This window comes from Myxocyprinus asiaticus, chromosome 39 (genome assembly GCF_019703515.2).
Source record: "Myxocyprinus asiaticus isolate MX2 ecotype Aquarium Trade chromosome 39, UBuf_Myxa_2, whole genome shotgun sequence".
Lineage (NCBI taxonomy): Eukaryota > Metazoa > Chordata > Actinopteri > Cypriniformes > Catostomidae > Myxocyprinus > Myxocyprinus asiaticus.
The window spans coordinates 39,043,772-39,069,079 of record NC_059382.1 but is presented as its reverse complement, the minus strand read 5'-3'; the positions used below and the strand labels follow the sequence as shown (position 1 = coordinate 39,069,079).

General features: G+C 43.6%; 1 protein-coding gene and 1 non-coding gene across 2 annotated transcripts in view; one reads left to right on the top strand and one right to left on the bottom strand.

Moving 5' to 3' along the window:
• mfrp (membrane frizzled-related protein) overlaps positions 1–25,308 on the bottom strand; it is a 77,069-nt gene that overhangs the window by 22,013 nt on the left and 29,748 nt on the right. Inside the window, exons 4-5 of the mRNA XM_051679021.1 lie at positions 9,157–9,294; positions 20–239 (exon numbers count right to left, since the gene is read on the bottom strand). Coding sequence (XP_051534981.1) covers positions 20–239; positions 9,157–9,294 — 358 coding nt within the window. The remainder of the gene's footprint in view (positions 1–19; positions 240–9,156; positions 9,295–25,308) is intronic.
• trnas-cga (transfer RNA serine (anticodon CGA)) lies at positions 22,461–22,542 on the top strand. The gene has a single exon. It is a non-coding gene; the product is annotated as a tRNA-Ser (tRNA).

Genomic DNA, 25,308 nt, shown 5'->3' with positions numbered 1-25,308 from the left:
AAATGCAGTGTGGGCAAACCTTGTGACAGCAGAGGTCTTCTCAGTCTGCTCTCTAATCTCTAACCAATCAAACAAGCAAGGAGAAGGTCCCTCGATAGCCAGAGATGACACATGGATCTGCACAAGGTAAGGAGGAGACACCCTGATCACCCACACACAGTGAGAATCTGGAGGGTACAAGTCAGGGTGGTTTGGAGAACTGAGAGTGCCCTCAGAATCCGTCAACATGCCACCACATTCTGACAGAGCAGGAAAAAAAACATACAACCAATAATGATTAAATCAATTATATTAATTTATAACAGGGTAATTCACAACATGTGTGCACCATTCAGAATTGAATTAAGAATGCCGATTCACTTCCATTTCAATTCCTGAATTTGAATGGAATTTTAATTGAGGTAGTAAAAAGAATCAGAATCAGAATGAGCTTTATTGCCAAATGTTCTCACGTACACAAGTAATATTTTTTTGGTGATAGAAGAAGAAAGTGCATACAGAACATTACAGTGAGACACAGAATATAAAACAAGGTAAGAGTATAAATAGACATACAAATAATAGGACATATAACAGAATGGCATATGTACATGTGCAAGTGGTAATGTATGTGCAAGGTAGGGGTATGTACAGATATTGAATTAAATATGTGAATTTACATATGTATATGAGATATGTATTTACATTATTGCACTATGGGTTACAGTACATCCGGAAAGTATTCACAGCGCTTCACTTTTTCCACATTTTGTTATGTTACAGCCTTATTCCAAAATGGATTAAATTCATTATTTTCCTCAATTCTACAAACAATACCCCATAATGACAACGTGAAAGATGTTTGTTTGAAATCTTTGCAAATTTATTATAAATAAAAAACTAAAAAATAAAATAAAATCACATGTACATAAGTATTCACAGCCTTTGCTCAATACTTTGTTGAAGCACCTTTGGCACCAATTACAGCCTCAAGTCTTTTTGAGTATGATGCTACAAGCTTGGCACACCTATTTTTGGGCGGTTTCTCCCATTCTTCTTTGCAGGACCTCTCAAGCTCCATCAGGTTGGATGGGGAGCGTCGGTGCACAGCCATTTTCAGATCTCTCCAGAGATGTTCAATTGGGTTCGAGTCTGGGCTCTGGCTGGACCACTCAAGTACATTCACAGAGTTGTCCCGGAGCCACTCCTTTGTTATCTTGGCTGTGTGCTTAGGGTCGTTGTCCTGTTGGAAGATGAACCTTCGCCCCAGTCTGAGGTCCAGAGCGCTCTGGAGAAGGTTTTCATCAAGGATGTCTCTGTACATTGCTGCATTCATCTTTCCCTCGATCCTGACTAGTCTCCCTGTTCCTGCCACTGAAAAACATCCCCACGGCATGATGCTGCCACCACCATGCTTCACTGTAGGGATGGTATTGGCCAGGTGATGAGCGGTGCCTGGTTTCCTCCAGACATGACGCTTGCCATTCAGGCCAAAGAATTCAATCTTTGTTTCTCATGGTCTGAGAGTCCTTCAGGTGCCTTTTGGCAACTCCAGCAGGCTGTCATGTGCCTTTTACTGAGGAGTGGCTTCCGTCTGGCCACTCTACCATACAGGCCTGATTGGTGGAGTGCTGCAGAGATGGTTGTTCTTCTGGAAGGTTCTCCTCTCTCTACAGAGAAATGCTGGAGCTCTGTCAGAGTGACCATCGGGTTCTTGGTCACCTCCCTGACTAAGGCCCTTCTCCCCCAGTCGTTCAGTTTGGCCGGGCGGCCAGCTCTAGGAAGAGTCCTGGTGGTTCCAAACTTCTTCCATTTACGGATGATGGAGGCCACTGTGCTCAGTGGGACCTTCAATGCTGCAGAAATTTTTATTTACCCTTCCCCAGATCTGTGCCTCAATACAATCCTGTCTCAGAGGTCTACAGACAATTCCTTGGACTTCATGGCTTGGTTTGTGCTCTGATATGCACTGTTAACTGTGGGACCTTATATAGACAGGTGTGTGCCTTTCCAAATCATGTCCAATCAACTGAATTTACCACAGGTGGACTCCAATCAAGTTGTAGAAACATCTCAAGGATGATCAGTGGAAACAGGATGCGCCTGTGCTCAATTTTGAGTGTCATGGCAAAGGCTGTGAATACTTATGTACATGTGATTTTTTTATTTTTTATTTTTAATAAATTTGCAAAGATTCAAACGAACTTCTTTCACATTGTCATTATGGTGTATTGTTTGTAGAATTTTGAGGAAAATAATTAATTTAACCCATTTTGGAATAAGGCTGTAACATAACAAAATTTTTAAAAAGTGAAGCGCTGTGAATACTTTCCGGATGCACTGTAGTCCTGAGGCAGTTTAATAGTTCATTTGGAAAATGGCCTGAGCGTAAAAACTGTTCTTGTGCCTGGATGTCCTGGCACTCAGTGCTCTGTAGTGACGGCCAGAGGGCAACAGTTCAAAGAGGGAGTGGGCAGGGTGTGTGGAGTCCAGAGTGATTCTACCTGCACATTTCCTTACTCCTGAAATCTACTATCATCTCCACTGTTTTGAGCGTGTTCAGCTCAAGGTTGTTGTGAGCGTACCAGACAGCCAGCTGTTCAACCTCCCATCTGTATGAGGCTGATGACTGTGGTGTTGTCTGCAAACTTCAGGAGCTTGACAGTGGGGTCCTTTGCAGTGCATTCATTTGTGTACAGGGAGAAGAGCAGTGGAGAGAGAATACATCCCTGAGGAGCACCAGTGCTAATAGTGAGGGTCCCGGATGTGAGTTTCCCCAGTCTCACTAGCTGCTGCCTATCTGTCAGAAAGCTGGTGATCCATCAACATATTGGGGTGGGCACAGGGAGCTAGGTCAGTTTGGTTGAGAGAAGATCAGGCATGATGGTATTGAAGGCTGAACTGAAGTCCACAAATAGGATCCTTACATAAGTCCCAGGTCTGTCGAGGTGTTGCAGGATATAATGCAGGTGAAGCTTTCCTAGTCTTTTGTTTCTGAAAGGCCTGGCACACATCCTCCTCACAGGTCATAAGTGCAGATTGAGTAACAGGAGGGGGGAGGAGGGGGGTTCCAGGAGGTGTTTGTGTGTGTGTGTGGGTGAAGTGAAGTTCAGAGTGGGGGAGGGGTGTGAGACTGGGCTTTTCAAACCTGCAGTAAAACACATTCAATTCAGCCATTAGTTGACTCTACTAAGCGAGGGGGGTGTCTTTTACATGGTGATGCTTTTCAGGCCTTTCCACACAGATGGAGGATCGTTGGCTGAAAACTGGGTTTTCAGCTTTTCAGAATAGTTTCTTTTAGCCACTCTGATTTCCTTAGTCAGTGTGTTTCTGGCCTGGTTGTACAAAATTTTATCCCCACTTCTGTAAGCATCCTCTTTGGCATGACAAAACTGTCTGAGTTTTCCTGTAAACCATGGTTTATCGTTACAAATATCTTGCTCTTATCATCTAATCGTGGATGCATTTTTCTTCTAGTGCTTTTAGATCTTGGTGCTGCCTTCAATACCATAGATCACGACATTTTCTTGAATAGGCTTGAGAATAATGTTGGCATTTGTGGACTTGCATTAGCATTGTTTAGGTCCTATTTAGCAGACCGCTACCACTTTGTCTGTGTAAACGAGGAATTCAAATAAAAAAAAGTTAAGTATAGAGTTTTTCTCCTTATATATGCTTCCCCTGGGAGATATTATCAGGAATCGTGGAATAAGTTTCCCCTGTTATGCTGACGATACCCAACTTTATATTTCTTCAAAACCCGATGAAATTTCACAATTCTCCAAAGATTGGATGGCCATAAATTTCCTTCTACTCAATTCCAAAAAAACAGAGGTACTAATTATTGGACAAAAAAACTCTAAAAAATAAGCTGCAAAAATATCATTTGACTCTTGATGGATGTACTGTTACATCGTCTTCTACAGTGAAGACCTAAGGTGTTATATTTGATACCAATCTGTCCTTTGAAAATCTTCTAAAATTTCCAATGTTTGTAGAACAGCAATCTTCCACCTCAGAAATACTGCTAAGTTACGACAAATGCTCTCTGTTGCTGATGCTGAAAAACTAATTCAAACATTCATGTCCTAAAGACTAGATTATTGTAACGCATTACTGGGAGGATGTCCTGCAAGTTCAATAAATAAACTTCAATTGGTTCAAAATGCAGCAGCCAGAGTACTGACTAGAACCAAGAAGTATGATCATATTAGCCCCATTTTATCATCGTTACATTGGTGTTGGGGCTTTGTTCAGGAGCTGTTTGGTTCTTAGCAATAATTCATAATTATTAAAATCAATACAACATTGATTAGAATCAACATTAGCTTATTAATCCTTCAAATCAACAGCTATCAGATATAATTATTCATTATTAAAATCAATAGAACTTTGCTTAGAATCAACATTAGATTATTAATCCTTCAAATCAACAATCATCAAAGATAACTATCAATTATCAAAATCAATAGAATATTAATATGGATTATTATTGCCGGGGCACCACCCTGGAATCAGGCACTAATAACCAGACAGTATAACAGTCTCAATATAGGATTGTTCTCTTAGGAAGTCAACATCAGGAGAACATCGACATTCAAAAGGAAAACAACGAAGGCTTGAATCCGAGCACTGACATCCCCTGCCAGCCCTTGGCACAGGTGCATGCAGAACAATACCAAAACACTTCTCTTTAAAGTATAACAAAGTTTATTGATGCAGTAATATCAATTAATAATCAATACAATGCAGTCGTTAAACTTCTGACTTCCAACTACAAACTAAACAGTAAAGCCAGTTTAGCGATCGTGGGAGAGACGGCAACCATTAGTTTTATCACTCAGAGACGCGGTGAACAGCTTGTTATCCATCCGGCACGGTCGTTGGTTCTTTAATGGATAAACTTGTGTAAACTTCGGAAAGGTGTGCCGGTCTCATCCGCGATGGCGCAAATGCACAAACAGCCCAATGTGGTTGGATGACAACACAGCAAATCTCATTCATGGTAACAGTAAGTTAAAATAATACTTTTGAGTATGATTAGCATCAATGAGCAGACTCTGCGGTCCGTAAACTGTACAAGCACTAACTTTGATACACAAGAATAATATACTATAATAATCTATCTCTGCCCAGACGTAAACCTCTTACTTGAGTCACGTGAGGATGTGGGTAGAATGTGTGTTCGTCCATCGATTGACTCTGATTCGGTTCCTCGAAGCTCGGGTGATGACAGGAGGCTGTTTCCTCGCTCTGTCGGTGGGTGGTACGGTGGCTGATTCTTGGCAGGTTGGCAGAGATATCAGTGAAGTTGACTCGGTTGAAGAAGGGAGAGAAATATTCTTTCTTCACTTCTGCAGGCAAAAGTGTGAGACGCGGATTGCTTGGTGGTCTCCTTTGGAGAATCTCAGCCTGTCCAGCGAAATGGAGTTTGTATGGCCAAAGTTCAGGTACGTACGTTACTTATTTGGGCAGCGAGGCTACACCTGGGAGCAGCAGGGCTGCAACTAGACATGGCAAATACTGTCACTGGAAACAAGCTTAAGAGGAATCTCCGGAGTTTTATATTCTTGATGACATCATGGTTGAGGGACGCGTTCTGTCGCGCATTTCATCCAATAGGAGTTGAGAGTTCGATCCTTCAGAATTTCACACATGTGTAAAGTGAGCAAGGCTTGATGGGATCTGTAGTTTGTTTGGACTCCCTTTGTTTGATTTTGGTGCCGTTTGTGTTATCAGGATTTGAGTGTTCCTATAGGCCTCAGTCAGGCTTTATGACGGTATGTAGGCCTGCCTTTGTCTCCTGTCTGAGCACATGAGGCCCAACATTGAGTCATTTTTATTTGTGTAGCGCTTTTCACAACACACATCGTTTCAAAGCAGCTTTACAGAAAATCAGGCATTAACAGAAAATGAAAATGTAACATCTATAAAGTCTTAGAGTCATCATTGTGTAGTTTGATTAAATATGATGTAAATTGTGTATAAACTTAAATAAGTATATAATAATTGTATTTAAAACCCCAGTGAGCATGCCGAATGCAACTGTGGCAATGGTCACAAAACTCCATAAGATGCTGGTTAATGGAGAAAAATAACCTTGGGAGAAACCAGGCTCACTGTGGGGGCAGTTATATGTGTGCAGTGCAAGTCATGGTTTAAAATGATTAAACTAAGTAAGTGTTAAGGGCAGGTGTTTAAACAAAAATTTTGTATGAACTGTAAGATTAATAACGTCTTTTGAAGTCCATCCTGGATTAACTGCAGAAGTTCACATAGATGCACTGTCCTTTGTTAGTTGGCTGATGAAGGCTTTTGTTGGCAATTAATTGATAGTCTGTGTATTCCATTTTATAAGTGTGGTCCAACATTAGACCAAGGTGATGCAGGCAGAGATCAAAGAGGTGAATCGCAGTTCAACCGGCAGTTCATTTTGGTGAGGTTCGGTGGGGTCCATCCTTCAGGTCCAAGGTTCAGGCAGTGGCATATGAAGTATCCCATGTCTTGCAGTTGGAGTTGGTATCAGTTCATCCTCTGAAGTCCATCGTAGTAGACTGAAGAGATGTCTGGCTAGCACAGGCTGCATTTAGTCATCATCACTGAGAGACACATAGCAGTGGAGTCCAACACCAAGCAGGAACAGAGCTGGATCCGGCCGGCTCTGGTAACCTTGGGATATGAATACCAGTACCAGGTTGTTCTGTCTATCCAGAGGCAATAGTGCTCTCAGGTAATTTTAGCAAGTCTTAACTTACAAACTGGCATTTACAGGGTCCAAAATTTACTTTTCTTAGCTCATATTATAACTTGTAATAAAAAACATATTATTAAACGAATTATATATATATATATATATATATATATATATATATATATATATATATATATATAATTTCTATTTTATAAAAATATTTTTATATATTATATATATTATAAATTAAATTGTATATTTTATATATTTTTATTCAAATGGATTTTTGTCCCTATGATGGGAATTATTTAGCTGTTTTTTTCCTTGCATATCAAGTAAAAACAGAACATGTTATTCATTGTTCCTGTGAAGTGAAATTTCCCCCCTTTAGAAAAAAAAGATACATCATCACAATTGTATTCCTCAAATATTCTTTTGATGGCTTAATATGAGGAATATTCCTCATGTGTCTGATGGAGTTCTGGAAAAAGAAACCTTTAGGCGTCATAGTTAAATATCTGTGATAAAAGGTGTTTCTATTTCATCAATGTTATATCTTATATATCTTTTAGATATTTATAGATAGAAACAGTTTGATTTGAATAGTTCACATACATTTATTCAGCAAGGGTTAGATTATTGTTCTCACTATTCAATGTAAAGCATGTAATGATGACTTTAGCAATAATATTAGTGGCCAACTGGTGTATATTTCCATTTTACTTACTTGCCAAAGGCAGATTTTCTCGCACTTGGCATATGTCGAGTGTTAATTTTGGACCCTGTTGACATGGATATCTAACATACGTATATTTACCTAAGTGGCTATGGTGACACACATGGCTGACTTTTCTTCTGTAAGACACTCTTCAGACAATTGTCTACCTCTCGCTCTTTCTCTGCTCCTGTCTCTTTTGAATGTAAGATTTCAGCTTAATTTCTGTAGATGCATTCATGGACTAAGTATTGTAAATGACGTGTACTCTGTTTTACATCGTGCACTGGCTGAAGGACCAGACCACTTTTGTTTTCATTGGGAGTGGGTAGGGAAAGTTGCTAATATGGGAAGAGACCAGACAAATTAGGGGAACTCCCTGTTTTTATGGATGGAAAACTGACGTTTTATTCCTACCAACAGCATGTTATTACTTTATGTAACGTTTTCATGATAATATCAAGGAAAATCAATATAGCCTTTCTGTGGGCCCCCCTCCAGTGAGGGCCCATTACTCTGGTCCACCATTACCCCGGGTCCAACACCCCTGCTCAGAGCTGATGTCAATCAGCTGCGCCAAGTTCTTTCTTATTGGGAAGTTCTGTTAATAAACACGGCCACTGGCCATCAGTTCATAACTCTGCATCCGTGGTATCTTTTGTTAATACAGTACAAAAGCTACTTTGGGGACACCGATGCTTAAGTTATTACATTACTATGATGAACTTCGTGTCTCTGAAGTTGCCAGAGTTGTGAAAGCATCAACCAACAGTGTGGTTCGCCCAAGCCGAGGCCCTGTTTGCCACACTGAAAACTTATTTGTGGGAAACATTTGGTTTGACTACAAGGAATTGGCACAGCTGCAGAAGTTTTTGGGGATTGTAAATTTTTATCACCACTTCATCCCACTTCCAGCTGTGCTCATGCACCCCCTGTACAGTGCCCTGAATGTCAAAATGTGCAAATCACCTGGTCAAAGGAGATGACCAAAGCCTTATATTTAAATATGAGGACGCTCAACTAATATGACATTAAAATGTGTTATCAATGACTTCATGCCTAATTCTATGAGTAGAATTCATATGAGATCACTAAAATAAGCTGTATTAACTAATAGATAATGATTTAAAGTAATATATGTGCAAGTAGATAATGTGTAATTTGTAATGTTTACCTTTTGCATTCATAGAGCTCATGCGCTAACATGCTATACACGGACATAATATGCAACGATTACATTCTGTTATTGTAATTTATGATTACACTGATACTACTGCAAAGATGGGTGTATAAAAGAGTGTTAGCAGGTAGAATACACACAAAAGTATGATGATCATGATATCTTAATTTGGGCAGATGTGTAAATGGATTTTGGCTTTAGATGCTGCATGAGTAAATGGGCACTTAAGAGTATTTGAGTAGATTTAATTTCTTTTGTAGACTAATTAAACAAAAAAAAACACTTGACATGCTCTTGTAAAAAGTCTCTACGTGAACGAACATACAATTGTAGGTAAGTTTTCAGCAGTTTGCAGTTTACGACAGACATCAGACACATAGAAGGAAAGCCTCTCCAGTTCAGAACTCTGTGTACGTGGTATCTTTTTTTACAAAAGCTACAATATCAAAGTGCAATTCATACAAAATATGCAAACTACAAAATAATACAATTTAGTTTTACATTTTTAATTATAGCATGCATGCATTTTTAGAGGTCGCTGTTTTAGAGGTCGCTGTATTCAAAAATGCATATAGCAGACCAAGAACTGACTTGTAAAGAATGTGGGCACTTTCTCAGGCAGAGGGAGCTTGGAGCTGTTCGTAGGATGGGGGGTAGTCAGACTCAAAGAGAGATTCTGTGGAATTCTGTCTCCAAAATGGGACATCTCACCAATATGAGTCTTCATTTCTGTGAAATGCAAGAAAGCAAAGAAAAGTGAAAGGGCATTCCTAAGCTCTGTTCAAAATTCATAGGAACAATACTGTGTCATTTTCCTTTAAAGCAAAGGTAGATTTCTTTTAACCAGTGCTCTCTTGGATTCTTCCAAAAAATCCTACCACGCTTTGATCCCCTCAGGTTCTGTCAGCCTAGAAGTTGTAATACATTTTATAAAGGGATTTTTGCTCAAATTTATAGGACAGTTGAGAGAGAGATGGTAAATAGGCTGCAGACCTGATTCAAACCTGCATCCCTGCAAGCACAAAAGTACTTATGCCAGATAGAGGTGTTAATGGCCAAAGCTAACCATTTAAATACACACAATATGCTCCCAGATGAGGATTAGGGATGAGAAATAAAATATTTTCTTCTAAACTAAATTTTCTCTCGTCCCTACAAGGATCACAGTAATTGATAGAAAACATCTTAACAAATGCAAAATATTTAATGAAAAATGTAAGAAACATACAAATGTTCAGGACAAAAAAGGCCAAAATAAACATATAGAGTCACCACTACCTAAAATGAAATTAATCTAACTTACCTGAGAAATCAAACAAACAAAAGAAACAAAACAAATAAACAACACAACATTTTCCAAACTCCCTCTCTGACTAAAAGCAGGACAAAATAAAAGACAATAGGCCTCATTCATAAAACTTTCGTAAATATATTGTATGAGCAAACCTGGAGTAATTTATGCATAAAATGGACCTTCCTGTAAACTTTCCTCCAGATTCACAAACGCTGCGTTCACCCCAGATTCAAACACATGTACTGTAAGTAAGTGAATTCCAAACATTCATAAATATGGTGCGCATGCATACTCATTCACAATTATCATAATCCACGGCCATGAAAACGGCATATACTGTAAGGAAGGCATCAGAATAGAGGGATCAGTAAATGACAATAGGATGCTTTTAAAATCAATGTGGAAAGACATACAGTCAAATCATAAAATTTTGATTTAGCAAACTCACTGGTTTGTTAGGGCGCAAAGAAAGTAAGTAAGTTCCGGTCAGCGCATGTATTTGCTGTCATTGGACCTCTCTGGAAAAAGTCCAAGAGGTCAAGAAAAAATATTTGACATGAAGCTTCAGTATAAAAAAAATAGCATTTCAGGAGTCCACCACCAAAAACTTTATTTGGCTCAGTTGAATGCATTGCCAGAATCATTGGTGAAACTTCTCTGGTAAATCATGATGGTAACAGTGATTTAAACTGGAAGAATCTTCAGAGAAATTAAAAGCGTACCCGAAGAAGGTCTTTGACTAAAACACTGTAAGCTAATACAAATTCAGGAGCTATGACAGTGTGCGAGGCTTTTTTCTGTTTTATCTGTTGTATTGTGTATGTACCTGCCAATTACATATATTTATTTATAGGTTTAACAGCATTAACATAGACCATGTATGGCATCACACTCCCATAGATGCTTTATTTACACCTTTTGTTTTCATTTTTATTTAAAATAAATTACTTTTCGGTGGCGTGCACAGCCACTGTCTGTCTTTGCTTAAATGGATTGATAAAGGGGCAATAGTGAAATTGGCAAAAGGTGTCAGACACAAAGAGAGATTCTGTGGATCTGCATAGTAGTGGTAGGAGAAACCATGTGCCTTAATTATAGGTCCAAATGATGTAGTGTAGACTGAGAAGAGGAGGGGTCCAAGCACTGATAATGTCAAGGGGACAGGTGTAGGGCAGTTAGAAAGTAGTACTTTGGAGATGTCAGAGAAAGAGGAAAACATAGGATGGGATATGGGAAGAGAGCGGTTGTGGGTATGTGATGTAGGGAACTGGATGCTCACTATATCAGTGAAAAACATGGCAAAGTCTTCAGCAGTCAGAGAGGAAGTAGGAGTAGATGGGGAGGATAGAGAAGAGAAAGCTGAAAACAGTTTACAGGAATCTGAAGTGTTACTGATCTTATTCTGGTAATAATCAACCTTAGCATCAGAATCAGAATCAGCAAGGAATTTGTCTTGGTGACAGGAGCTTCCTGTGCACAACAATACAAAACAGCAGCAAGACATAGATAATAATAAAAATAATTAAAAATTGAATAATAATAATAATAATTTGAATAGAAAATAAAGTATATATAGAATACACAATAAGACTATATCACACACACACACACACACACACACACATATATATATATATATATATATATATATATATATATATATATATATATATATACATACACATACATACACATACATACATATATATATACATACATACATACATGCATACATACATACACACACATATACACACACAGACACACACATACACTGCGTGCCCAATTATTAGGCAAATTGTATTCCTCAGGATTAATTTTATTGTTGAACAAGCACAATGCTCTCAGTCAATCCAAAATGTTATTGAACCTCAAACCTGAATGTTTAACGAAGAAAAAGTGAGTTCCCTATCTGTCACTCACTCGACGTTGTGTCGATGTAGTGACACTAGGGGTCACTCTTGGGAGCCTGAAAAACCTTTGATCTTTGATAAAAGGCCAGTGAAAATTGGTGAGTGCTATTTGCATGCCACTCCCCCGGACATACGGGTACAAAAGGAGCTGGTATGCAACCACTCATTCAGATTTTCTCTTCAGAGCTGAACGGTCATGCACACTAAGCTGAATTCTCACGACTGTTCATTCACCTCTGCGGGATCTGATGGCACATTTCAGCAGCTTCTCCCTCCTCAGAGAATGCCCCTGGGCACTTCGGCAGAAAAAAGAGAGTATATTTTCCTGAAAGAGTATATTTTTCTAAAAGAGCAGCACACACGGAACGTCTTTTAAAGACGCGTCTTTTTAAAGATGCCTTTCCAACTGTGTGTTATTCCTGGTTGCGGTCGTTACCTCTCAACTTCAGATGGTCATGATCGCTGTCTTTCGTGTCTGGGCGCGACCCACATGGAGGCAGCGTTCGTGGATGGTTCATGTTCTCACTGCGAGAACATGACCATTGCAACATTGTGGTCACGGCTTGCTTTCGTAAGAAATACGAAATAGCACTTCATAAGAAAGCAAGCCACCCCAGCAGCTCCCCGCCTCGGTCCTTCTACCTATGGGTTTGAGGCCAGCGCGGCTAGCACTGGGGGCGATTTGGGGACCTCCCATTTCCCAGCACGCTCGTCTGCCCCAATCGGGCTTCCGGATGAGTCCGCCGGCTCGTCTCACAGAGAGTTCGACCTCTTGTTCGGAGCCCGTGAAGCTGATGAGCTCTCGAGCACAGCATCGGACAAAGGCCTTGTCCAGTCGGATGTAGAAGCCTCAGCTGGGCTCCCCCCTTCAGGAACAATTGCCCAGTCACAGGCTGATGCAGAGATGACGGATATGCTTTCCCGGGCGGCCGCTCAAAGCAGCCGCACCCCGCTCCAGTGCCTTTCTTCCCGGAAGTGCACGAGGAGCTGACAAAATCGTGGGAGGCACCTTTTACTGCCCGGTCCCGATTTCTCAGTTCCCCCGCACTCACTACCCTAGATGGCAGGGCAGCCAGGGGCTATAGGGCGATTCCCCTGGTGGATAAGGTGCTCGTGGTGCACCTATGTCCGCAGAGTGCCGCCACCTGGCACGGACGCCCAAAGCTCCCGTCCAAGCCCTGTAGGTTCACGTCGTCCCTGACGGCCAAAGCCTACAGCGCTGCTGGATAAGCCGCCTCTGCCCTGCACGCCATGGCTCTCCTGCAGGTCCACCAAGCCAAGGCACTAAAAGAACTGCAAGAGGGTAGTTACGCCCCAGATCTGATGCAGAAACTGTGCTCGGCAACCGACCTCGCTCTCCGAGCGACGAAGGTCACGACGCGGTCTCTCGGGCGGACGATGTCCACATTAGTGGTCCAGGAGCACCATCTTTGGCTTAACCTGGTCAAGATGGGTGAGGCCAACAAGACACAGTTCCTTGCTGCCCCCATCTCTCAGGCTGGCCTATTTGGTGACAACGTTGAAGACTTTGCCCAGCAGTTCTCGACGGTGAAGCAGCAGACGGAGGCTATCCGGCATATCCTGCCCCGGAATGGCTCAAGATCCCGCACCCCATCTGCTCTTTGCCAAGGGCATCCCCCTGCAGTGACTGTACCAGCTCCGCCGCAGCCTGCCCCTTCGACCCGGCCCCGGCGTGGAGCCCACCGCAGGAAGCAGACGCCACCCGTCTCACGGCCGGCCGCTAAGAACCCACGAAGGTCGTCAAAGCGCCCCTGAGATGACAACCCAGGGTCGACGAAACCCACTGCATTGGAGCTGGTAGTGAGACCACTCCATCCCCCAGTGGAGGGCCGGGTGGAGAATCTTCTGTTGCTTTTCATTTGATTTTGCCGCATGCCCAAGTGGCTGCGGTACCCAACAGTTCAGCAAAAGAGTGGTTTCCTCCTTCCCTGGGTCACATACCCAGTGTGCACGGTTGTCATCATGACCACCGTCCACCTTTTTTCCCTTGCAGGATTGGCGCACAAGTGGCGGTCTCCCTGCCCCTGCGCATCCAGCTGTGGCACACATCCACCCCCGATGTGACAGTCTCCACGGTTTGTGAGGACAGGCCTCTTCCTCCCCCATCCCAGGCTGTTCCGGGGGTGGTCACAAGTAGCCAGGTAAGTGCTTCGATGTTCCTAGACTCAGCACGGCTATGACATGGTGTGGCACCTCAAGCTCTGCCCCACTGCGAGGCCCCACCCTCCGGTACGTCCGACGACATTGTCCCTTTGATCTCCCTCGCGCGGAACTTGGATGCGTGGCTTGCGCTTTCCAATCCGTCGCGATGGCTGGTCCGGACAATCCGACTCGGCTATGCGATTCAGTTTGCCAGGCATCCGCCCAGGTTCAGCGGTATTCACTTCACCTTGTTGAAGGACGAAAACGCTGCTACCTTCCGCGCGAACCTGTCCCTCCGTCCGAGATGAAAAAGGGTTTTACAGCCTCTTCTTCATCGTACTGAAAAAAGGCGGTGGGTTGCGACCAATCTTGGACCTGCAAGTACTGAACCGGGCTTTACACAGACTCCCGTTCAAGATGCTGACGAAAAAACGCAGTCTGGCAAGCATCCGGCATCAAGATTAGTTTGTGCCGGTAGACCAGAAGGACGCGTACTTTCACGTCTCGATTCTACCTCGACATAGACCCTTCCTGCGGTTTGCATTCAAGGGTCAGGCGTATCAGTACAAGGTCCTCCCTTTCGGCCTGTCCTTGTCCACTCACGTCTTCATGAAGGTCGCAGAGGCAGCTCTTGCCCCGTAAAGGGAAGTGGGCATTCGCATTCTCAACTATCTCGACGACTGACTAATCCTAGTTCACTCTCGGGACATGTTTTGTGCACACAGGGACTTGGTGCTCTCACACCTCAGCCGATTAGGGCTTCAGGTCAACTGGGAAAAGAGAAAGCTCCTCCCGGTTCAGAGCATCTCTTTTCTCGGTTTGGAGTTGGACTCAGTCTCATTGACAGCGCGCCTCACTAATGAGCGTGCACAGTCTGTGCTGACCTGTTTGAAGGTGTTCAAACAGAAAACAGTGGTTCTACTGAAACTCTTTCAAAGGCTACTGGGGCATATGGCATCCTCAGCGGTGGCCACCCTGCTCGGGTCAATGCATATGAGACCGCTTCAGCACTGGCTTCAGACTCGAGTCCCGAGATGGGCATGGTGCCACTGGACACATTGCGTGGCCATCACGCCAGTCTATCACCGTCTCTTCAGACCTTGGACCGACCTTTCGTTTCTATGGGCAGGTGTTCCCCTCTCCAGGCATGCTGTGGTCAAGACAGACACCTCCAAAATGGGCTGGGGTGCTGTTTGCAATGGGCACGCAGCCACCGGCTTATGGACGGGCCCGCAGCTGCGTTGGCACATCAACTGCCTCGAGTTGTTGGCAATTCTGCTCGCCCTGTGGAGGTTTCGGCCGTTCATCCAGGGCAAGCATGTGTTAGTTCGGACAGACAACATAGCAACGGTAGCATATGTCAACCGCCAAGGCTGTCTGCGCTCTCATTGTATGTCACAACTCGCCCGCCGTCTCCTCCTCTGGAGTCAGCAGCACTTCAAGTCGCTGTGAGCCACTCACATCCCGAGCGACCTCAACACTGCAGCGGATGCGCTGTCACGGCAGGCTACCCTCAGGGGAGAGTGGAGACTCCACTCTCAGGTGGTCCAGCTGATTTGGAGTCGATTCGGACAGGCACAGGTAGACCTGTTTGCCTCCCAAGAATCCTCCCACTGCCCGCTCTGGTACACCCTCACCGAGGCTCCCCTCGGCATAGATGCACTGGCACACAGCTGGTCCCCTGGCCTACGCAAATATGCATTTCCCCTAGTGAGCCTACTTGCACAGACTCTGTCCAAGGTCAGGGAGGACGAGGAGCAGGTTGTCCTGGTAACACCCTACTGGCCCACCCAGAAGTGGTTCTCGGACCTCACGCTCCTTGCGACAGCCCCACCCTGGTGAATTCCCCTGAGGAAGGACCTTCTTTCTCAGGGATGGGGCACCATCTGGTACCCATGACCAGACCTCTGGAATCTCCATGTCTGGCCCCTGGACGGGATGCGGAAGACCCGTGGTGGTAGACATGATCACTCAGGCTAGGGCCCCCTCTATGAGGCGCCTGTTTGCCTTTAAGTGGCGTCTGTTCACTAAGTGGTGTTCTTCCCGACAGGAAGACCCCCAGAGATGCGCAGTTGGATCAGTGCTTTCCTTCCTGCAAGAAAGGTTGGAAGGGCTGCTGTCCCCTTCCACCTTGAAGGTGTACGTTGCTGCTATAGCAGCACACCACGACACAGTGGACGGTAAGTCTACAGAGAGTCCCCTTTGAGCCTTTGCAGTCAGCTGAGCTTAAGGCACTCTCCTTGAAGACTGCCCTCCTGACTGCGCTCACTTCCATCAAGAGGGTAGGAGACCTGCAAGTGTTCTTTGTCAGTGAAACGTGTCTGGAGTTCGGTCCGGGCTAGTCTCATGTGATCTTGAGACCCTGACCGGTACAGTGTGTCTTGGCTACAAGACACACTGTTGTCTGCCCGTTACACACCGCCAGTTCACGTAACACAGTTCAGCCAGTTGCAGCGTTTTGTATTTTGTCTATGTGCCCAGTTGCAGTGTTTTGTATTTTGTCTATGTGCCCAAGGTTCCCATGACCCCTTTTAGGGACCAGGTGGTGAACCTTTGAGCGCTGCCCCAGGAGGAGTCAGACCCAGCCCTGTCGTTGCTGTGTCCGGTGCGCGCTTTACGCATCTATTTGGATCACACGCAGAGATTTAGGATCTCTGAGCAGCTCTTTTTCTGCTTTGGTGAACAGTGGAAAGGAAGCGCTGTCACCAAGCAGAAGATCGCCCACTGGCTTATTGATGCCATAGCTATGGCATATCACGCCCAGGATGTGCCGCCCCCGGTAGGGCTACCAGCCCATTCTACCAGGGGTGTAGCAGTCTCCTTGGCCCTGGCCAGGGGTGCCTCTCTAACAGACATTTGCAGAGCAGCTGGCTGGGCAACACCCAACACCTTTGCAAGGTTCTACAACCTCCGGGTGGAACCGGTTTCATCCCAGGTAGTGCCACGCAATACAAGCGGATAAGCCCGGGATAGCCGGCCAGGTGTATCGCTTGCACATAGCGCCTTTCACCTCCTCTGAGCTGAAGAAGTGCACCATTAATTCCCAGTAGTGTTCACAAACTGTGTTCCCTGGTTGACTTCCTCCGAGCCCAGAGGCAGTCGAGTTTTCGGAGAGACTCGCTGCTGGCCCAGTACACGTGCTAACTAAGAGCCCAGTTCTAGGGTAGGTGCTCCGCATGTGGCGGTTGCCTGTAAGGTAACCCCATGCGATGTATATCTTCCACTAATTCGTTTCCCTGTTGGCAAACTGCATCTTCCTTGGGCAGAGCCCCCTCTGCCACAGTCTCCATGTTTGTAGTAACTCCTCCCCCGTTGGGTAGGATCTACCATGAGACTTCTCCACATGGTCGGCAAGACCATGTGACGTATTTTCCACTTAAATACCCCCCCCTTTGGGCGAGGTGTGGTCTCCGCGGTGTCCTCCCCTTGGGAGGGACACCCCCCAACTAGACCTGGCGGCCCAGTCGGATGATCCCCCTTGATTTTTAGGGAGTGAAAAATAAGAAGGGCAAAGGAGGCCACGACTGGGTTAGCCTGTCTCTATCTTTTGGGTAGTCGATTTGTCCCCAAAGGGCCGTTTGACACTCATAACTATGTTGGGGGAGGTTACGTGTCAGCCTGGTGCACTGGCTACAAGACACACTGTTGTCTGCCTGTTACACACCGCCAGTTCACGTAACACAGTTCAGCCAGTTGCAGCGTTTTGTATAGGGACCCCTAGTGTCACTACATCGACACAGCGTCGAGTGAGTGATAGATAGGGAACATCCTGGTTACTTGCGTAACCTCTGTTCCCTGATGGAGGGAACGAGACATTGTGTCCCTCTTGCCACAACGCTGAACTACCCGCTGAAATGGCCAGAGCATTCACGCACGCGTTTGGCGTGATATAAACACTCACCAGAATAAACAAGGAAATCACCCGTGGCACGTAGAAAAGCATACAGTTAATAAAGAGCGCTTCCAAATTAGGACAGCACATCTTCTTTAACGTTGTTACATCTGTACACCAACTTTCAATGATGTAAAAGCATGTTCCACCGCCTCTCGTTTTCCCTGTTATATCTGCAATGCGATCCACTCTGAACAGCTGAAACCCGGCAGATGTAATGTGCTGTCCGCAATGGCTTCACTCAGTCAGGTTTCTGTGAAGCACAAGGCAGCAGAGGTTGAAAAGTCCTTGTTTGTACGGGTGAGGAGATGTAGTTCGTCTGTTTTGTTAGGGAGCAGAGATTCGCTAGATGAATGCTCGGCAGTGCTGTTTGAAAGCCGCACCGACGGAGCTTGAACAGCACATATGCCCATCTCCCTCGCCTGCGTCTCTTGAACAGCAAAGCTGCACCTCCAACTAAAATGTCCAGCAAAGTGTCCAAATATTCAAAAACCGGGAAAAGATTGTCTGGTATATGCTGCCACATGTTCAGCAGTTCGTTCCTGGTAAAACTTACTGGAAAAAGATTACTAAACACAGGACAAACAAACAAAAACAACAAAAGAATAGGAGCGCTCCACACTGAGATGGCCACCCGTGGTGCCATCATGATGTATATCATGATGTATCAGAAACACTAGAGGAAAAAGAGGAGAGAAGAGATTGATACTTGCTCAGGTCAGCAGGGTCTTTTGACTTGTGCCACTTCCTTTCCACATCCCTGAGCTCAGTGCAATGGTCACGAAGAGTCACTGACATTCAGGGGCTAGAGGGAGTGGCACGTGCTGGGCTGGAGACATGAGGACAGACACTATCAAGGCAAGAATCAATGTTGGGCAAAGAGCATTTGTGGCTTCATTTACATGAAGTGAAGAGAAGTGGTTAATGAAGGAAAGGCCCTAGAAGAGAAGCAAGTGGGGGAGACAGAGCGGAGGTTACAGCGGAAGGATACAATAGGTGGGGTAAGAGGTATGGAAGAAGGGAGAGTGACAGAGAACCAGATTCAGAAGTAGTCAGAGATATGTAGAGGAGTAACAAGAGGATAATCAGAGATACAATTATGGGTAAGGATGATATCTAGCTGTTTTCCTGCTCTGTGTGTTGCAGTGGTGTACAGTCTTGGAAGGTCAAATGACATCAGAAGAGATAGAAAGTCAGTTGCATGAAGTTTATCCAAATGGATGTTGAAGTCCCTGAGGACCACCAGCAGAGTTCCATCCTCAATGAATGAGGACAGCAATACATCTAGCTCATCAACAAAGTTGCCTAGTTGATCCATTTACAATTTATGCATTTAGCAGACACTTTTATCCAAAGCAACTAACAGTGCACTTATTACAAGGACAATCCCCCTGGAACAACCTGGAGTTAGGTGCCTTTCTCAAGGACACAATGGTGATGGCTGTGGGGGTTGAACCAACAACCTTCTGATTACCAGTTATGTGCTTTTAGCCCACTACACCACCGCTACTCAGAGGGTGAAAGATGACCAAAAAGTGAATACTAGAAGGATTAATGGCAGTAATGGCAAGTGGCCTGGAAAAGCAAGAGCCTAGATAGCTCAGTTGGTAGAGCATCAGGTGTTTAACTTGACCGTTAACCATGGTACAAATCCCCATTTAGGCAAGTGGCATTGAATTTAGGCTAGCAGCAGTCCTAGCTTAGAATATCTGTTTTGAGAATTCACAACTTCTTTGGGCAGAAGTGTTGCATGAAACCAGACAAAGGGCAGCTCCAAACTGATTGTTGTGTAGGAGCTGTTAAGTTAATGGATTAAAAATCCATTGGGGTCTCCTTGTGCAGGTTCTAATCCTGTTGACTAAATTGCCAGAATGTGCCAACACTCTTTCTTCTTGCAGTGGCCTTTTAAAACTTTTCAGAGGTAGTGTTAGCTTTTTAGAAAAGGTTGCCATTGCAGTATACCCTTGAAAGCAATTGTGCTCCATGTATGCCTCTGAAAAATAAAGTAATTTATTCTGCCAGCTAAAGAAGCCATGGCCTCTTTGTATTCAAGAAGATATCAGTGAACTCGCTTAAAGGTAGATTGTTAGCTGGCCGAGATCGTGTAGCAGTTAGTACTCTGTGTTGTGCCCACAGCAACCTCAGTTTGAATCTGGGTCATGGCAGCTTTTTTTAAGGAGGAAAAAAATTAGCTCCCTGTGATACCTCTTCTCACTGCAGCCTTCAATATTGCACACATCCAGGCAAAATAGCTCAACAGCACAGACTATTTGTAGTCGTGGCTGTATGGTTAAGCTGATGTACTAGAAATCCATTGAGTTCTCCCTGTGCAGGCTCAAACCCTAGTGAATAGGGGCATCTTGATCTGTCTGCCTTTAATTCTGTTCTAATAATCTAAAAGCCTTCAGCTGCCCAGCTCAAAAGTAAAACCAAGAGGTCTGGTAGCTCAGTTGGTAGAGCCTTAGACTTTTAATTTGAGGGTCCAGGGTTCAAGTCCTTGTTTGGATGATCGAGTTTAGGCTAGCTGCAGTCCTTGCTTAGGAACGCTGTGAAGTGGCAGAAGTGTTGCATGACACCACACAAAGGGTCATTCCAAAACAAGTGTTATGTTGTTGAGGCAATGGACTAGAAATCCAGTGGGGTATCCCCTTTCAGTTTTGAGCCTTGCTGACAAAGGGCATCATGCTTCAGTTCTGTTCTGATAATATAAATGTCTTCAGTTTCCCAGCTTAAAAGTCATTTATTTCTGGGTAGACACAATCACATAGCAAAGCTTTTAATGCTGCATCTTCATGATGATATTTTGGAGGTAGACTTATTTCTCTTTCCATTACCACTAGAAATCCATTTGGGTCTTCCTGCACAGATTTGAATCCTGCTGACTATGTTGCCAGAATGTTGCCTTTGAAGACAATTGTGCTTGCTGTTAATGTAATAGACTAGAAATCCATTGGGGTCTCCCTGTGCAGGTTCTAATCCTGCTGACTATGTTGCCAGAATGTGTCAACACTCTCTCTTCTTGCAACACCCATGGGTTTGTGATAACGTTTGCCTTTTAAAACCTTTCAGAGGTAGTGTTAGCTTTTTTAAAAAAGTTGCCATTACAGTATGCCCTTGAAGACAATTGTGCTCAATATATGTCTCTGAAAAACAAATGTATTCTGTCAGCTAAAGAAGCCATGGCCTCTTTGTATTCAATCAGATATCAGTGAGCTCTCTTGAAGGTAGATTAATTGTTGGGTGTGATTGTATATTGGTCAATACTCTGTGTTGTGTCCGCAGCAACCCCTGTTCAAATCTGAGTAACGGCAGCTTTTATAAGGACGAAGGAAACTGAGCTCCCTGTTGGCAGCACTGATCGCTGCAGTCTTTTTTGTTGCACAAATCTACTCAAAAGTGCTAAAGTCCACGGCCAAGTGGTTAAGGCGATGGGCTTGAAATCCATTGGGGTCTCCCTGTGCAGGTTTAAACCCTGCTGACTACGAGGATCATATGTTAGTTCTCTTCTGATAATCTAAAGGCCTTCAGTTGCCCAGCTCTAACATCTTTTTTTTTTTTTTTTCTGGGTAGACACACTTACATAGCAAAGCTTTTAAATGCTGCCTCTCCATGTTCATGTTTTGGAGGTAGGCTGCTTTCTCATTCTCAAAAGATGAGTCTCTTTGAGAATATTGAAAAAGGCATCTGCTCATTCAGCTTTAACAGTAAAAATTACTCCTCTGTCCTGCCCACAAAATAGCTAGCAGTTTGTGATTAAGGGATCACACCATATTTTTTTTGCATTACTATGCTGGCAAGAGCAGTCCCTCTCACAATCCTTGTTGTTCGTAGCATTCATTCTGTAGAATGTATGGCGAATTCACTTTGTGTCAATGGAGCGCATGCGTTTTGTTGTTTAACTGATGTAAATTTCCACGTGTCTAACAAAAACAAGATCCTGGATAGTGCAGTTGGTAGAGCATTAGTCTGAGAGTCCAGGATTCAAGTCCCTATTTGGGCAGTTGGCATTGAGTTTAGGCTTGTTTGATTCTAGCTTAGGACAGCTGTCCTGAAAGTGTGCAACTTCTTTGAGCAGAGGTGTTGCATGACACCACAAAAAGGAACATTCCAAAGTGGGTGTTGTGTAGTTGATGCAGAGTGGTTAAGCAATGACTAGAAATCCAGTATGGTCTCAATGTGCAGGTTTGAATCATGCAGACTATGCTGCTGGAATGAGTCAGCACTCACTCTTCTTGCAACACCCATGGTTTTGTGATAACATTTGCCTTTTCAAAACCTTTCAGAGGTAGAGGTAGCTTTTTAAAAAAGCTTGCCATTTTAGTATGCCCTTGAAGACAATTGCGCTCAATATATGCCTCTGAAAAACACATTTATTCTGCCAGCTAAAGAAGCCATGGCCTCTTTGTATTCAAGCAGATATCAGTGAGCTCTCTTGAAAGTAGATTGTTTGTTGGCCATGATCGTATAGTGGTTAGTACTCTGCGTTGTGGCCGAAGCAACCAAGGTTTCAATCCGTGTAATGTCAGCTTTTATAAGGAGGAAAAAATTTTAGCTCCCTATTGACACCACTGATCACTGCAGTCTTATTTGTTGCACAAATCTAGGTAAAAGTGCTAAATCAGACAAACAAGTTGTAGTCGTGGCCGAGTGGTTAAGGCGATGGACTCGAAATCCATTGGGGTCTCCCTGCGCAGGTTCAAACCCTGCCGACTACGAGGATCACACTTTCATTTTCTTCTGATAATCTAAAGGCATCTGATCATTCAGGCTTAACAGTAAAAATTACTCCTCTGTCCTGCCCACAAAATAGCTAGCAGTTTGTGATTAGGGGATCACACCATATCCTCTTTGCATTACTAAGCTGGCAAGAGCAGCCCATCTATCTATCCTTGTTGTTTGCAGCTTTCATTCTATAGAATGTATGGCGAATTAAATTTGTTTCAATGGAGCGCATGCTTTTTGTTGTTTAACTGATGCAAATTTCCACATGGGCAGGAAAAGCAAGAGCCTGGATAGTGAAGTCGGTAGAGCATCAGACTTTTAGTCTCAGAGTCCAAGTTTCAGGTCCCTGTTTGGGCAATTGGCATTGAGTTTAGGTTTGTTCAGTTCCAGCTTAGGATAGCTGTCCTGAAAGTATACAACTTATTTGAGCAGAAGTGTTGCATGACACCACACAAAGGAACATTCCAAACTGACTGTTGTGTAGTCATTGCAGAGTGGTCAAACGATGACTAGAAATCTCATTGTTGTCTCCAGGTGCAGGTCTGCCAGAATGTGTCAGCACTCTGTCTTCTTGCAACACCCATGGGTTTGTGATAACATTTGCCTTTTCAAAACCTTTCAAAGGAAGAGGTAGCTTTTTAAAAAAGCTTGCCATTATAGTATGCCCTTGAAGACAATTGCGCTCAATATATGCCTCTGAAAAACAAATTTATTCTGCAAGCTAAAGAAGCCATGGCCTCTTTGTATTCAAGCAGATATCAGTGTGCTCTCTTGAAAGTAGACTGTTTGTTGGCTGTGATTGTATAGTGGTTGTGGCCGAAGCAACCCCGGTTTGACTCCGAGTAACGGCAGCTTTTATAAGGAGGAAAGAAAATTTTTTAGCTCCCTGTTGACCACTGATCACTGTAGCCTTCTTTGTTGCACAAATCTAGGTAAACGTGTTAAACTGCACAGACAAGTTGTAGCTGTGGTCGAGTGGTTAAGGCGATAGACTCAAAATCCATTGGGGCCTCCCTTCACAGGTTCAAACCCTGCTGACTATGAGGATCATGCTTTAGTTCTCTTCTGATAATCTAAAGGCCTTCAGTTTCCCAGCTCAAACATCGTTTTTGTTTCTGGGTAGACACACTTACATAGCAAAGCTTTTAAATGCTGCCTCTCCATGTTAATGTTTTGGAGGTAGACTGCTTTCTCTTTCTCAAGAGAAGAGAGTCTCTTTGAGAATATTGAAAAAGGCATCTGCTTATCAGGCTTAGGAGCAAAAATTACTCCTCTGACCTGCCCACAAAATAGCTAGCAGTTTGTGATTAAGGGATCACACCATATTCTTTTTGTGTTACTATGCTAGCAAGAGCAGTCCCTCTCTCTATCCTTGTTGTTCATAGCTTTCATTCTGTAGAATGTATGGCAAATTAAATCTGTGTTCATGGAGCGCACGCTTTTTGTTGTTTAACTGATGTAAATTTCCACGTGTCTGAGAAAAACAAGATCCTGGATAGTGCAGTTGGTAGAGCATCAGACTTCTAATCTTCTAACCAGAGTTCAAGTCCCTGTTTGGGCAATTGGCAATGAGTTTAGGCTGGTTTGATTCTAGGACAAGAGTCTTTAAAGTATACAACTTCACTGAGCAGAAGTGTTGCATGACACCACAAATAGGAACATTCCCAAATGAGTATATAGTTGTTGCAGAGTGGTTAAGCAATGACTAGAAATCCATTGTGGTCTCAATGTGCAGGTATGAATCATGTAGATTATGCTGCCAGAATGTGTTAGCATTCTCTCTCCTTGCAACACCCATGGGTTTGTGATAACATTTGCCTTTTCAAAACCTTTCAGAGATAGGGTTAGCTTTTTTTTTTTTTTTTTTTTAAGTTGCCATTACAGTATGCCCTTGAAGACAATTACACTCAACATATGTCTCTGAATTTTTTTTATTCTGTCAGCTAAAGAAGCCATGGCCTCTTTGTATTCAAGCAGATATCAGTGAGCTCTCTCAAAGGTAGATTATTTGTTGGCCATGATCGTATGTTGGCCAATACTCTGCATTGTGGCTGCAGCAACCCCAGTTCGAATCTGAATAACAGCAGCTTTTTTAAGGACGAAGAAAATTGAGCTCCCTGTTGACACCAATGGTCACTGCAGCCTTCCTTGTTGCACAAATCTAGGTAAAAGAGCTGTATTACACAGACAAATTGTAGTCATGGCCGAGTGGTTAAGGCAAATGGAATAAAGAAATAAATAAGAATACACCACTCACAATTGCTTTGACTGAAAGGAATATGTATATTGTGGTAGGAATTTCCTTGTATCTTTTCCTTTCCTTTTTTTTATAGATTCCTTTCCCATTTTTTTTCAGAGACTTAAATCTTAACTTCAGTGTTAAGGGGTTGAATCTCTCAACAATCTGAACAATTTATAACAGACAGTTGGAATCAAAATGATAACTGAACTGTTCAAGTTGACAAAGTGAACAAAACAACTTTCATAATGTGTTCAGTCCTATGAGGTGTGTGTGTGCGCATATGTATTGGTTGTCTCAGTCCTACCACTACCTTGGGAATTGTGATATTCAGTCCAGTAGCGATGAAAGGATGATGAAGAATGAAGGGGATAGAAGATTCCAGTGGAATGCAATGACCTCACTCCAAGGAATCCACTTGAAGCAATTCAATCCAGATGATTCACTCAAGAACAAAGTCAACAAAATAAAAAACAGTCTGCACAAATGTAAAATTCCAACATTGATTACATCATCAAAA